The 13,570-nt window shown below is 39.0% G+C and overlaps 1 protein-coding gene across 1 annotated transcript in view; it reads left to right on the top strand.

Annotated features, from left to right (window-relative positions):
* The window catches only part of med27 (mediator complex subunit 27), a 295,482-nt gene that overhangs the window by 259,837 nt on the left and 22,075 nt on the right, over positions 1-13,570 (top strand). The window contains exon 5 of the mRNA XM_059993780.1: positions 4,878-4,985. Within this exon, the coding sequence (XP_059849763.1) occupies positions 4,878-4,985 (108 nt within the window). The remainder of the gene's footprint in view (positions 1-4,877; positions 4,986-13,570) is intronic.

Raw genomic sequence — 13,570 nt, 5'->3', positions numbered from 1 at the left:
CTGATTTCCAAATAAAGAGTAAGAGGAAAAAGGAAAATGATGTAATGACCTAGAATTATTCCTCATGCAATGTACTTTCCTACACTTCTGGACTGTGCCTTGCACTGTCTTATTTTATTCTTGGTACGTGATAAAATTGATTTTTGTTAGTTTAGTGCACTGGCATTCCCAGAACAGCATGCAAGGCGAATGTTGTGACTTCCATGTGTAACATGCGCAATCAATTAATAAAATTAACTGTTGACAGCCTTACTTCTAACTTCATTTCTTTTGCAGTAATAACTGATTAAATATGCTGATTAATTGTTAACAGTTGTAAGAATATTAGCTGCATAACTCACAGTAGAAAGATTCACAGAACTCTGTAATTATTATAGCCTCCGGCTATGCGACCTGGTGTATTGAGTAACTTTCTGAAGTGTTCTTTGGGATTAAAAGCTCATTATAGCCTGCAGCCACATTTCTCACAGCTAATGCACAGAGCTAAGTGTAATATAGTGCATGGTAGATGTGTTTGACAGGTTTCTAAAAGTTTTCCCTAGAGTTGATGCAGCTGATTACTAATAATACCCTTTCTTGTGTGTGTTGCCCTTTTTTATTACTGTATTTCTGCTAGTAGAAACTATTGTTCTTCACAGTATTTCAGAACTACAGGGAATGTGAAATCCATCACCAAATTCCACAGTAGTGGCCATGCAGCCAAATAATTGCCCTTGCCAGTCATGCACTGTGAGTTGATCTTAACCTAGTCATTTTATAGAGGGAGCTAAAGTGAGACCAGTGATCGCCTGGAGACAGGAAGTGAGAGGCTGGTGACTTGAAAATGTATTCATCCCTCAGCTTCTGAAAACAAACACAGATTTAAATGAGTACTGTTACGTACCCTGTAACTGGGTCACTTACCAGCAAAGATAGAGAGGTCCGTTGAAGTCTGATGGTACTATTTTTAACAGTATTTATTGATAAAAATACACAAAAATAATATCAATGTAAACATATAGATAATATACGTCAACAATACTGTTATGAATGTACCACAGCTCTGAGGGGCCGAAGGGTGCGGGGTAGCCCCCTCCTTTGTGAGAATCGCAAGATCACTATTGAGTCAGTCCAGGAGACCCAGGAAATGAGAGAAAGACATGCAGAATTCACAAAGATTGGAATGTGACCTGGCCTCCGAGAGGCGACCCATTGATAACGGCTATTGTCTCTTGGAGAGGGACTTGTGTATTGCATCCTGTATGATGCATCGAAGCCCCAGGCAATGAACCGAGGGGGAGGTTGGTGGAGAGATTGCATCATCTCAATCTGATTGACATCTGAGACCCTGTGAGTCAGGATAAAAGAGGGTCTGTGGAACAGCCCCTCCAGACGCACTAGAAGAAACGCTAGCGATCCCGTAATAGCGGAAGCCGATGGGGAGGCCACGTGTGTCCAGTTCCATTTGCCCCGGAACCGGTGTGCCTTTCCCACGGAAGAACGGTTTTTAGCTAACAACGGGGAAATCAACTCCCAATGACTCTCGAAGGATTGACATCATAAAAGGACTGGGCAAGTTTTAACCCGTCTTTCTCTCAAACCAAAACGCTGCAGCTGGAACGAACTAACAGTGACTTTTATATTTCCATCGGACAGTATTGACAACGTATATTATCTGTATGTTTGCATTGATATTATTTTGTGTATTTTTATCAATAAATACTGTTAAAAATAGTACCATCAGACTTCAACGAACCTCTCTATCTTTGCTGGTAAGTGACCCAGTTACGGGGTTCGTAACAATACTAAATCTAAAAGCGCAGGTATAATAATAATCAATAAGAAATAGTTCTATCGTTGTCTAGGGGATAATGTATTGTCTGATGGAAATATAAAAGTCACTTTAGTTCATTCAGGCTGCAGCCTTTGGATGGAGAAAGTCAGATTTTTAGAACTTGCCAGCTTTTCCTTTTTATGATGTCGATCCTTCGAAATGTCGTCGGTGGTGATCTCTTCTTTAGCTGAGCCGTCTTCCGTGGTAAGGCCTCAATCCCGGGCAACGGGAAAGGACACATGTGGGCCTTACACCGGCTGTCGCTATTAAATGCTGAGACGGGATTTCTAGCGTTTCTCCTGGTGCGTCTAAAGGGGTTGTTCCCCAGACCTTCTTTTATCTTTACTCACAGGGTCTCAGATGTCAGTCAGGTTGGAATGATGCCATCCCTCAACCAGCCCACTTTGTTCATTCCCTGAGGGCTTCAAATAAATAGTACAGTACTCAATACACAATTCTGTCTCCAAGAGACAATGGCCGTTTTCCGTGGCTTTGTATCACCAAGGGGCCAGGGCATTCCAAACCCCTTGTGGATTCTGTGTGTCTCTCTCATTTCCTGGGTCCCAGACCCGCATTAATAGCGATCTTGCGATTCACAAAAAGGAGGGGGCTACTTTGTACCCTTTGGCCCCTCAGAGTTGGGCACAGTCGTAACAGTACCATCATTTATGTTCTGGAAAAATAATTTGGAATTGCAAGGTGTATTCAGTACAGGCCATTCAGCCCATGCAGTTGTCTTGTGCTTATATCACTTATACAAGAGGCTGAGAATGTGCCTTTTTATTTCTATTGCTCTGTCCCCAACCCCACAACTTCCCATATACTCAGTGAGTTTTGAAATCCTTACGAAAAAGGCATTTGCTTGCCTCGTCACATTTTAACCACTCTTTAAATAATGCAGATCTTCCTTATTTCTCTAGGGGAAATAAGGTGGTGTTACTGCTTTACTTCTCCAGCAGCTCTAATGTGATCATCTCCTCTTTTGCTCTCTGTGTTCCCATTGTGATTTCTTAGGATCCTCTCTTCCCCCCCCCCCCCCCCATACTTCAATTTGCTCCGAAGTTCTATACTATTTGGTACTCTAATATATGTGAGTAGTTAGAGATCAGGGTAAAGTTAATGGAAGTGTGCAAGAACTCTTGCATATGTCCATTAACTTTACCCTGATTCTCTAACTATTGGCTTGTATTATGTGAAATATGTTGTTTTGCAGCAGCAGTACAATGCAAAGACAGAATTACACAATTAGTGCCAAAAAATGGAAGAGTGAGGTTCATGGAATGTTCAGAAATCTGATGCTGGAAGAGAAGAGGGGAAGAAGCAGTTACTGAATCATTGTGTAACTCATTCAGCCTCCTGTATCTCGTCCCCAAGAGAAATGCCCTTAATGATAGATGCTGTCTTCCTGAGGCACTGCCTATTAAAAATTATCCTTGGTATAGCAGCTGGTTCAATGGGATTGGGAATTGGATTGTTCAGAAGAATGGCGAAGACACAGTTGGAAAATAGCATCCTTCGTATTTATGTTCCTGAGCTTGGATTTCTAACAACTCAGAATATTTTGTTCATATACTCCTTGTTAAATCAATTCATAATTTTAAGGCTTTTGTCAGGTCACTAACATGAGAGTCTTCAGATACTGGAAATCCTGAATAACACACACAAAATGCTGGAGAAAGTAAGGAAGCGTGGGATCCAAGGAAACCATGCTTTGTGGATCCAGAATTGGTTTGACCACAGAAGGCAAACAGTGGTTTGTATTCTGCATGGAGGTCGGTGACCAGTGGTGTTCCGTGGGGATCTGTTCTGGGACCCTTCCTCTTTGTGAGTTTTATAAATGACCTGGATGAAGAAGTAGAAGGGTGGGTTAGTAAGTTTGGGGGTGTTGTGGATAGTCTGGAAGGTTTTCAGAGGTTGCAGCAGGACATCAATAGGATGCAGAACTGGGCTGAGAAGTGAGAGATGGAGTTCAAAAGACAGAATGTAGTATTAATGGTAAGAATCTTGGCAGTGTGGAGGATCAGAGACACTCAAAACTGCTGTGCAGGTTGACAGTGTTGTTAAGAAGGCATGTGGTGTGTTGGCCTTCATCAACCGTGGGATTGTGTTCAAGAGCTGTGAGGTAATGTTACAGCTATATAAGACCTTGGTCAGACCCCACTTGGAGTGCTGTTTTCAGTTCTGGTCATCTCACAACAGGAGGGATGTGAATGCTATTGAAAGAGTGCAGAGGAGATTGACATGGATGATGCCTGGATTGAAGAGTATCCCTTAAGAGAATAGGTTGAGTGAACTTGACCTTTTCTTGGAACGACAGAAGATGAGAGGTGATCTGATAGAGATGTGTAAGATGATGAAAGGCATTGATTGTGTGGATAGCCAGAGATTTTTTCCCAGGGCTGAAATGGCTAACATGAGGGGCACAGTTTTAAAGTGCTTGGAAGTAGGTCAGAGAGGATGTCAGGGGTAAGTTTTTCACACAAAGAGTGGTGTGTATATGGAATGCACTGCCGACGATTGAAGTGGAGGCAGATACAATAGGGTCTTTTAAGACTATTAGATAGGTACACGGAGCTTAGAAAAATAGAGGGCTTTGTGGTAAGGTAATTCTAGAGAGTTTCTAGAGTAGGTTACATGGTTGGCACAACATTGTGGGCTGAAGGGCCTCTAAAGTGCTGTAGATTTCTATGTTCAGTGTTCTATGAACTCAGCAGGTCAGGCAGCATCTTTGAAGAGCAATAAACAGTCGATGTTTTGGGCCAAGACCTTTCATTAGGTCACTGCTGTCTCTTTACATTTAAAAATGTTCAATTGTTTAATTCTGCATTCTGCCAAATAGACATAAATTCCTGTGACACCTAAAGGAAATGCTTTTTATAAATGGATTGCCATAAAGAGAATGGCATCTCTGATCATGGGTGCATTTAAATTCCATGCGAGAAAATTATATCCTGCGACCAAACATGCTAATGTTTTGTCAAAATCATACCTAGCTACTTTCTGCATCTGGAAAGAATCAAACTTCCCTAATAATTAATTGAGGTTTCCATATTGTTTGTTACAGGTTACACTTGGAAAGGTTTTAAAGGCAATTGTTGTAATGAGGAGTCTATTCATTGATCGGACAATCGTTAAGGCTTACAATGAAAACGTCTACACAGAAGATGGGAAGGTATGGACATCTGAGCAATTAACTAGGTTCATCAGGATGTGCATCACTTGCCGCAACAATTTATCAGCGTATTTTTATAGATGGGCATTATATTAGAAACTGGAGAAATTTATAGCTTTCATTGTGCTTAGGGAGAAAGTACATAATATTGTATATATTTATATTAAAAGATTATGGTTAAGTATCAAAACTCCAGTGGGTTCATGCTTACAAACAACTATTAACTGCCATTGATGATAAGTAAAATAACAGAAATGTTTCTGAGCAATAAATTAAAAGATTCAGCCCATAGAAATATGATAGCTCACTGCAGAAATGCGCAGAAATCCCATTTTATCCAGGTTTAACAATGTGAACCGTATTAAAGGATAAATCTAGATTCAAATAGTCAGTCTGTGCTGTAGAAGAGCCTTTTACAGCATTATACAACCATATGATTCCCAAAACAAGCTACACCCATAAAATGGTTGATCTTCATTTCCCCACCCTGGCCTCTTACCTCTTCTCCTCACCTGCCTATCACCTCCCCCTGGCGCCCCTCATCCTTCCCTTTCTCGTCTCCTATCAGATTCCTTCTCTAGCCCTTTGCCTTTTTCTACTTAACATCTTCCAGCTTCTTACTTCATCCCATCACCCCTTCTTTTCCAGTACTAATGAAGGGTCTCAATCCAAAACATTGACTGTTCATTAATTTCCACGGATGCTGCATGATCTACTGAGTTCTGTCAGTATTGTGTGTGTTGATTTGGATTTCTGGTACCCCTTGTGATTATATGATTCATCGCTAAACTTGTTTGAATAAACTTCCAATCAGCAAAGGTGTGTTCACAGAGTTTGCTCTATTATCCTTCTTCCTTTTTATTATCCTTTTTTAATGCTTTAAAATGTCTGAAATTAGAGAACCAAAACAATTTAAAACCAATTAAACCATAAAATCTATATCCTATTGTTAGAAAACCTAGTTTAACATGGCTAAATAGTTGGTCCCACTGGAAGCAGTAATGCTGTACAAAAGTTGTTCCCTTTCCTTTGCATGCATTAACCTTAATATTACAAGGCTGTTCACTGATTTCTTGCTTGCAAGGATTTCCTCCAAAGTATAATGGCTTTTTATTGCTATCTTATAAAAATATTGTTTTGCAGTGACCAGAAGAAATTTCGGAACAGAACCTTTACTAACACAGCTATCCATTCTAAACATTCTTTCTATTTACTCCTTGCTTGCATTCTATTTGTGTTTTTCTAACCAGTTTCTATTCCACTTTACTATTCTCCACTACTTTGTTGGTGGGTCTTTGAAAACTCAGGTGCTTCACATCTATTGTGTTTTCCTCATCTCGTGTACCTGGGTCTCCTCAAGGGTGGCAGTAGTTCCTATAAGGGACTTGATTTTAAATTTTCAGAGGACACTTGCAAAGTTCCATCTGGAAGATTTCCAGTTAAACTGAAAACTTTGGGAATCCATTGCAGAACTCAGCTAAAAGAATTTTTTATATATAAAAAAAATGAAAAGTATGGTAAAGAAGGTTAGGAACTTAAATTCCAGTGACAGAAGTTCATTACAGAAGTGTCAAAATGGCACGAGTAAATAATGGTGACATCTTGCAGACAGCTTACAAAGCTACTGAATATACTGTTCTTCTTATAAATATACTTCTTCCTCCTCTTCTTCTGAACTGTAATTGGTTGGAGCTTGTAATTTCACTTTTAAGAATGTATTTTTGGGCCAACGGATAGATTTGGAACTTCTGCGATCTCCGGGGAAATTTGGCGTGGGTGAGATTCTGTGTTGATTCCTAAAGGCGGAACACAAAACCGTTGTCCACTCCATTACTCCACACCATTTAAAATGTCAAGCAAGATTTAAATTGTTGACGAGAGTGGAAAACAGACAGGGATGGTCAGTGCTATCTATCTGCATTTGGCTGATCTCTCTTGCTACTGCCAGTAGGCAGAAGGTGCAGGAGTCTTGGGTTCCACACCGCCGGGTTCTCAAGTGACTGTTGCCTGCAACCACTGGGCTTCAGGACGGGCTTGCTTTAGCACTGAATGCGCTCCACAGTCGTAGACTTGCTTTGAGGACTCTGTCGTTCATGTTCCTTGTGTTTTTGTTTATTTTTTATTTAGAGCTATTTGCATGATTTAATTAGAGCACTTCAGCGCTGAACTAACTCTGCAGCTGTGGTTTGCAGCCATTGGCACATACCATCTGTTGATGCTGTTGACTATCAGCACGGTGCTGAGGACTCACTTTTGGGTACTTGCAGCTAATGTTATTTGTTTACTTTTTATTGTTTGCACGATTTGTTCTGTTTTTCACACTTTGGGTCTTGTGTGGGATATTTCTTTGAACAGGTTCTATTGTGTTTCTTTGTTTTGTGGCTGCCTGCAAAAAGACAAATCTCAAGGTTGTATACTGTGTACATACTTTGATAATAAATGTACTTTGAACTTTGAAGTCGTGTGGAATTGCACAGTATTTGGTGGTTGCAGTTAATTCTTAGAAGACATTAAAAAAGAGGGAGCACTTCTAACAGAGTTTGATTCAGTTTTGTAGACATGAAAGCTAGTGCTGACACAGAAGTTTTGCAAATTAGGAGAAAATGTGAGTTCTCCATGCCCTTGTGTTGTGCTTTTTTCATCTTTATGTTATTCATTACTGCAAAACAATTGTAATCTATTGATCTCATGAATGTTTGAAGGGTATCCCAGGACTATTTGTTCATTGACATATCAGCTTATTCACTCTCTTTGATGTATTAAATATGACACATTCTGTATCCTTTCGCACCAGAGTTCATCTTTGCCACTCTGGTAGTTGAATCATTGATTCCTAGCTGCCTGGTTGCAAATTTGAGCTTTCATGTTTCATACTGCACCTGGGCTCAAGTGCTGTCAAACTGTATCTTCTGTTACGTAGACTAATAAATGGATCATTTTGAAAATTAAATGTTTCCCACAGCCCTCAGTGCAAAAAAGGTAAATAGATGTAGTTGTTCGTCCATATCATAATCACTAATAGTAAAGTCTTAAAAAACAGTTGCAAAGCATCAACTAATACCTTGCCATATGTAAACAATGTGTATTAATCTTCACAGTGAGTTTGTTTTACTGCCTCTCTGCTTTGTATCAAACATTTCCAAGTGCTACTAACCACGTTAAATGCGTACATGTTCCAGGGTAGTTTGATTCAATATAATCTTGTTTGCATCTTGACACATTCATTGTAAGAGCAATATTGAACAGAGAAATGATAATATTATTACTCTTCCATGGGTAGAGGTGTCGTTACTTTCGATTTTATCTTGCTCCCTCCTCAAACTGTAAAGGAAAGATTAAATACAAGAGATCCTACAGATGTTGCAAATCCAGAGTCACACATAGAAAATGCTGGAGGAAGTCAGCAGGTCAGGCAGCATCTATGGAAAACACTTTGGGCTGAAATGTCGGCTGTTTATTCATTTCTGGAAGGAAAGATTATGATGAAATGAGGAGTCCTTGAATGTGAGTCCATAGGTAGTGGGAATAGTTCAGTGTTGGGGTAAGTGAAGTTAAGTGAAATTATTCCCCCCCCCCCCCCCCCCGTTCAAGAACCTGATGGTTGTGTAAAATAATGTTTCTGAACCTGATTGTATGGCTCCTGTATTTTATTGATGGCACAGGAAAGAAAAGAGCATGGTGGGGGTCCTTGATGATGGTTTCTGCTTTCCTGTGATGTTGATCCTTGTAGATGTGCTCAGTGGTGGAGAAGGCTTTAACCGTGATGGACCACATTTTACATTCTTTTCCATTGAAGGTCATTGGTGTTTCCATACTAGGCCATCAGTATACTCTCCATCACACATATATAGAAGTTTGTCACAGTTTTAGATGAAGAATCTATGCAAACTTCTACAAAAGTAGAATTCTGCTGTACTTCTTTGTAATGGCACTTGTGTGCTGGACCCATAGATTCTTTGAAATGATAACACCAAGGAATTTAAATTTGCTTACCCTCTCCACCACTGTACCCTGATTAGAACTGGCTCATGGAGCTCCAGTTTCCATTTTCCTGCTCTCTAGTCAATAATCAGCTCCTTGGTCTTGCTGACATTGAGTGACTGATTAGACATTTGCATTAACAAGCAGGTATAGCTAATAATGTGGCCTCTGAGTGTATTTCAGTTCATATGCAAGAGAACTAGTGTATAATGTCAGCATTTTCACAATGTTTATTCACCTTGATTGACATTATGAAAAATAAGATCCTGCATCTTTCTACTTCTTTGACCAAACCTGAAGAGAGGTGGTGGACTGGTGGTTCTGTATTTAATGATAAAAGTGGTAATGAATAAAATCTCCAGCTGAACAAGAATATAATAAAGAACCTTGTATTATTTGAACTTGACTATAGATCATTTTTTGTGAAATCTGATAAATAATAAAAAAGAATGATTTGTTGAAATGTTGTAGCAGGCAAGATGCTAAATCTTGATTGTTAATTCCACTTTTTTTCCATTGGAGAAAAGACCATGATCTTATAATTCTGCAGTAAATATTTTCCGTGTTGATTGTGAAGATGTGCATGCAGCCATGACTTAAGCTTCATCTCAAATCACTAAGGGTGTGTTTGTGCCAAGACATTGTTAACTACGCAGTAACGGGGCAAGGAAGTGCCTCCCAAAATGGCAGAGAGAGAAAAAATCTTTCAAAGCAAAGGTTCAAAGATGCTGAAATCTGTCTCCTGGGTCATTTCTGATCCCCGATCATCCTAACTTCAAAGTGGGATATGTTTGGGGGGGGGGGGGGGATGTTGCTGAATGTGGGTTCATTAATCAGTGCTGACATGAGTCCTGTTTGATATTAGATATAAGGAACAGTTTGATTTGTTCTATCCTTTTGAAATCATTCCGATGACCTTCAAAACCTTCGTTACTTGGCTTGCCGCGAAGAAAAACCTACAGCAAAAATAGCTTGGATTTAATTTAGATGCAGAAAGTGCTTGAAATTGTGGTTTCAGTGATTGAAGGTGCATAAATGAGCAATAATGTACAAGTGAAAGTGCATTATTTATTTTGTTGGCTTTTGATCTATTGCTAGAAGGTGTGAGAGCATTGCAACAGGATTACATGGTCAGGAGAAACTCTTGCCCAGAAGTATTATACCAGGTCCAGTAGATCAAATTTAAACAATTTTTTATGTGCTGTACAAATCTATGACTCTAATTTATACCTAAATTGCCTGATAATGGTTAATTTGTATGGTAGTGTTTCTTCAATCTGCTCATTCTCTTTCTTAATAATTGTCTTTCAAGGTGAGTAAATATTGGCTGACTGCCATAATAGTGAAAATAATTTTTGTTTTATTATGTCCCTGTAAGGCATCCTGGGATAAAACAGAATAAATCTCAACAAATCAGGCAGGATATGTGAAGACAAAAATGGGCTTAATATTTCAGGTCAATAACCTTGTCGTTTGAACTAAAAGTTATTGACCTGAAGCTTTAACTCCTGACCTGCGTCTCCAGCATTTTTTGTTTAATTTCAGGTTCCCAGCATTTTACTGTTAGGCATTTTGGGAAGCTTTATTACATTCACGATGATTCATAAATTCAATTTAATGTTGTATACATTTCCTATGTCCTTTTTACCTGATATTTCCTTTCATCATAACTGATGTGTTTTAAGCTCATGAGAAAAGTGTGCAAATTACAGAAAATTGAATATTTTGCCAAAAACACAGAAGCTCTTTCTTTAAATCATTGCAGACAGCATTGCAAATCATTCTGAATAATCAAGCTAGTCAGCTTTTGTTCATGCTGTGATGTACATTAATGAGAGCATATCTTTGGCTGAAGTGATCATAGGATTAGAAGGGTATAAAAAAATCAGTTTAGCTTCCTTTTTTTGATTTCCCTCTGTTGTGAAAACTTCTTCTGAAGACTGGATTCTCAGCTAACAAACTAAAGGAAGAGCTATAAACCTGCAGGTACCTGACAAGCTTTTATCAGCATGAGTTGTCATCTTCAAACGTAAAAGAGGTATTCGTGCCCCAAGGCAGAACAAATTTATCCAGTGTGTAACCATGTAGGAAAGCTCTGGATATGATTCTGCCATAATAAGTATTGCTAATTTGGGAGCTGATATTGTAATTGGTAATTACAATCTTTTACTAGGGTGATGGATCAGCCTAGTAAACACTGAACAAATTTACAGGCTTCAAACAATGTTCCAGATACTTCCTTTTCAGTTTATGCAGAGTTGTTTTCATTCCATGAGAGAATGCTAGAACCAAAAGCAACAGAAAGGACCTGACATCGACAAGATATATATCAGTCTTGGTTCTTTGGTGTACGAGGCAGTAGCATTGCGATTAGTGTAACAAGTTACAGTGTAGCAACCTGGGTCCTATTCCTTCCTCTGTCTGTGAGGAGTTTGTACGTTCTTTCAATGATCAAGTGGGTTTCCTCCTGGTACCTAGGATTCTTCCCACATTCCCAAGACTTACAGTATAGGGTCAGTAGGTGTGGGCATGCTCTGTTGGTTCCAGTAGCGTGGCAGTATTTGCGAGCTGCAAGTATTCTCGGACTGTGTAGACCATTGATGCAAATGACGCATTTCACTGCATGTTTGATATACATGCAACAAGCAAACCTAATCTTTAATCTTTACAACCTGTATAGCTTTCTTTAAACTTATAGCATTGTTAACAATGTGCCAAGGTGCCTTCAAAATGTCATCATTGAAAATATGACTGTAATCTAATTTGAGTTTCCTCAGCCAGTCGTTTCCACTGACGTAGACCTTGTTTGTACAATTTTCCACAATGTCAGGTAACCACGTTTGCTGAATATATGGTACATTATTTTCTTCATTTGTTCTAATAACTGTAAAACCTGGCCAAAATAACTTTTTGGTGTGACTGTGCATCTGTTAGCTGAAGGAACTACTGTCAGTGAGTCTGTTGCAGTATTACTTTGCATGCCATTGCACTGGTTGCACTTCCACTGAAATATGCTGTTTGCTTCTGTTGCTTTTGCTACTTGTGACACAGATTCTCTACACACTCAGTTCCTCATTATCTGAACGAAACTTCCAAATGATGCACACCTTTCTGAGTTTGTTTTGAATTGCCATTAAAATTTCATTTTACCTTTCTTGCACCAGGACCTGTAACCTATTAGAATGAGACCATTAATTTGACAACTTTAAATTGACAATACTGTGATGAGTGATAAACCATTGTAACAGTAACAAATAAACTGAACCAGTCGCACTTGAATGCTTCAGACTTGGTTTTGTATTCTAAGACTTTGCTACAGGTTGCAATACATCAGAATCTTGTAGTGGATGAAGTCTTTCCAGCACTTTTGATGCATATCCATTGATGCATAAACTTTACATGTATGATTATTTGTTCCAAACAGCTTGACTAAATTTGTTCTTGAACTAAAACAACCCTAAAACTACAAACGTGCAATATAAGGATCATTTAATCAAACGATGTATCAATATATCAACTAATAAAGTCACTGTAATTCTGACCGCGGTTCCTAAACCAAGAGCTTTCAGCTACTTCTAACATCTGAAATATTCTTCCTGTTTTTGTTGTGTGTGAAGATTTGTTGGTGTGCTATTTGCTTCTGGCCGAATCTCCATCAGGAATATTCTTTCCGTTACATTTTTAAATCACATCATTTTGGATTCTCACAATAATTCCCCCTTCAACTTCCAGAATATTGTTTGGCAATAAGGATATTTCCATTTATTCAGTATAAAACTGAATGGGTTTGTTTGGGCTTATCATACACATTGAGACACCTGATATAAGTGGTGCAGCCATGTTGTCCCACTACAGTATAAAAGGGAAACAATGCATGAAATAGTTGAATAATAAATCTGTACCACTATATCTTGTCATAGGGCCTTCTGTGATGAGCACTTCAGTTCTGCATGTGCTAGCCTTGGACAAAGCCAGAGAGTTGTGAACACAGCCCAGTCAATCCTGAAAACCAGACTCTTTGCTATTGACTCCAGACTGTTCGTCTGACTGCCTCAAGAATGCAGCCAGCATAATCAAAGATCTGTCCCACAGTGGTTATTCTCTTTCCTCTCCCCCCCCCCCTTCAATTGGGCAGAAGACATAAACCTTTGAAAGCATGGCCCTTGCACCTTATTTGCCTGCAATGCACTTTCTCCATAACTATAACACTACACCCTATTATTGTGTTCCTTTTATTCCACTACAATGATCTGTCTGGATGGCACGTAAAGTAAACCTTTTTACTGTATCTCAGTATATGTGACGATAATAACGCAATTAAAAGTCAAACTTCACGTGCGTTACCACAAGAAAATGCCGTACACCTAAAACTTACCAGGTGGGTGGCAGAAATGTAATTCAAATGTACTAAGGAAAACAAACACCTTTATCCCTTCAAATTCCCTGGAGCCCAAGTTTTTAACATCAACAACATCATTGACATAGATTATTTTGTAAAAAATTAATTAAAAATGTTGAGTGATTAGGAGTGATAAGCAGTGGTCTGAAAATCTGCTAGTGAGGCATCACCAAAGTCCCAAGGGTACAGGATTATCAGTTTTACA

This window comes from Hypanus sabinus, chromosome 18, assembly GCF_030144855.1.
Source record: "Hypanus sabinus isolate sHypSab1 chromosome 18, sHypSab1.hap1, whole genome shotgun sequence".
NCBI classification, from domain to species: Eukaryota; Metazoa; Chordata; class Chondrichthyes; order Myliobatiformes; family Dasyatidae; genus Hypanus; species Hypanus sabinus.
This window is presented reverse-complemented; position numbering and strand designations above follow the sequence as displayed.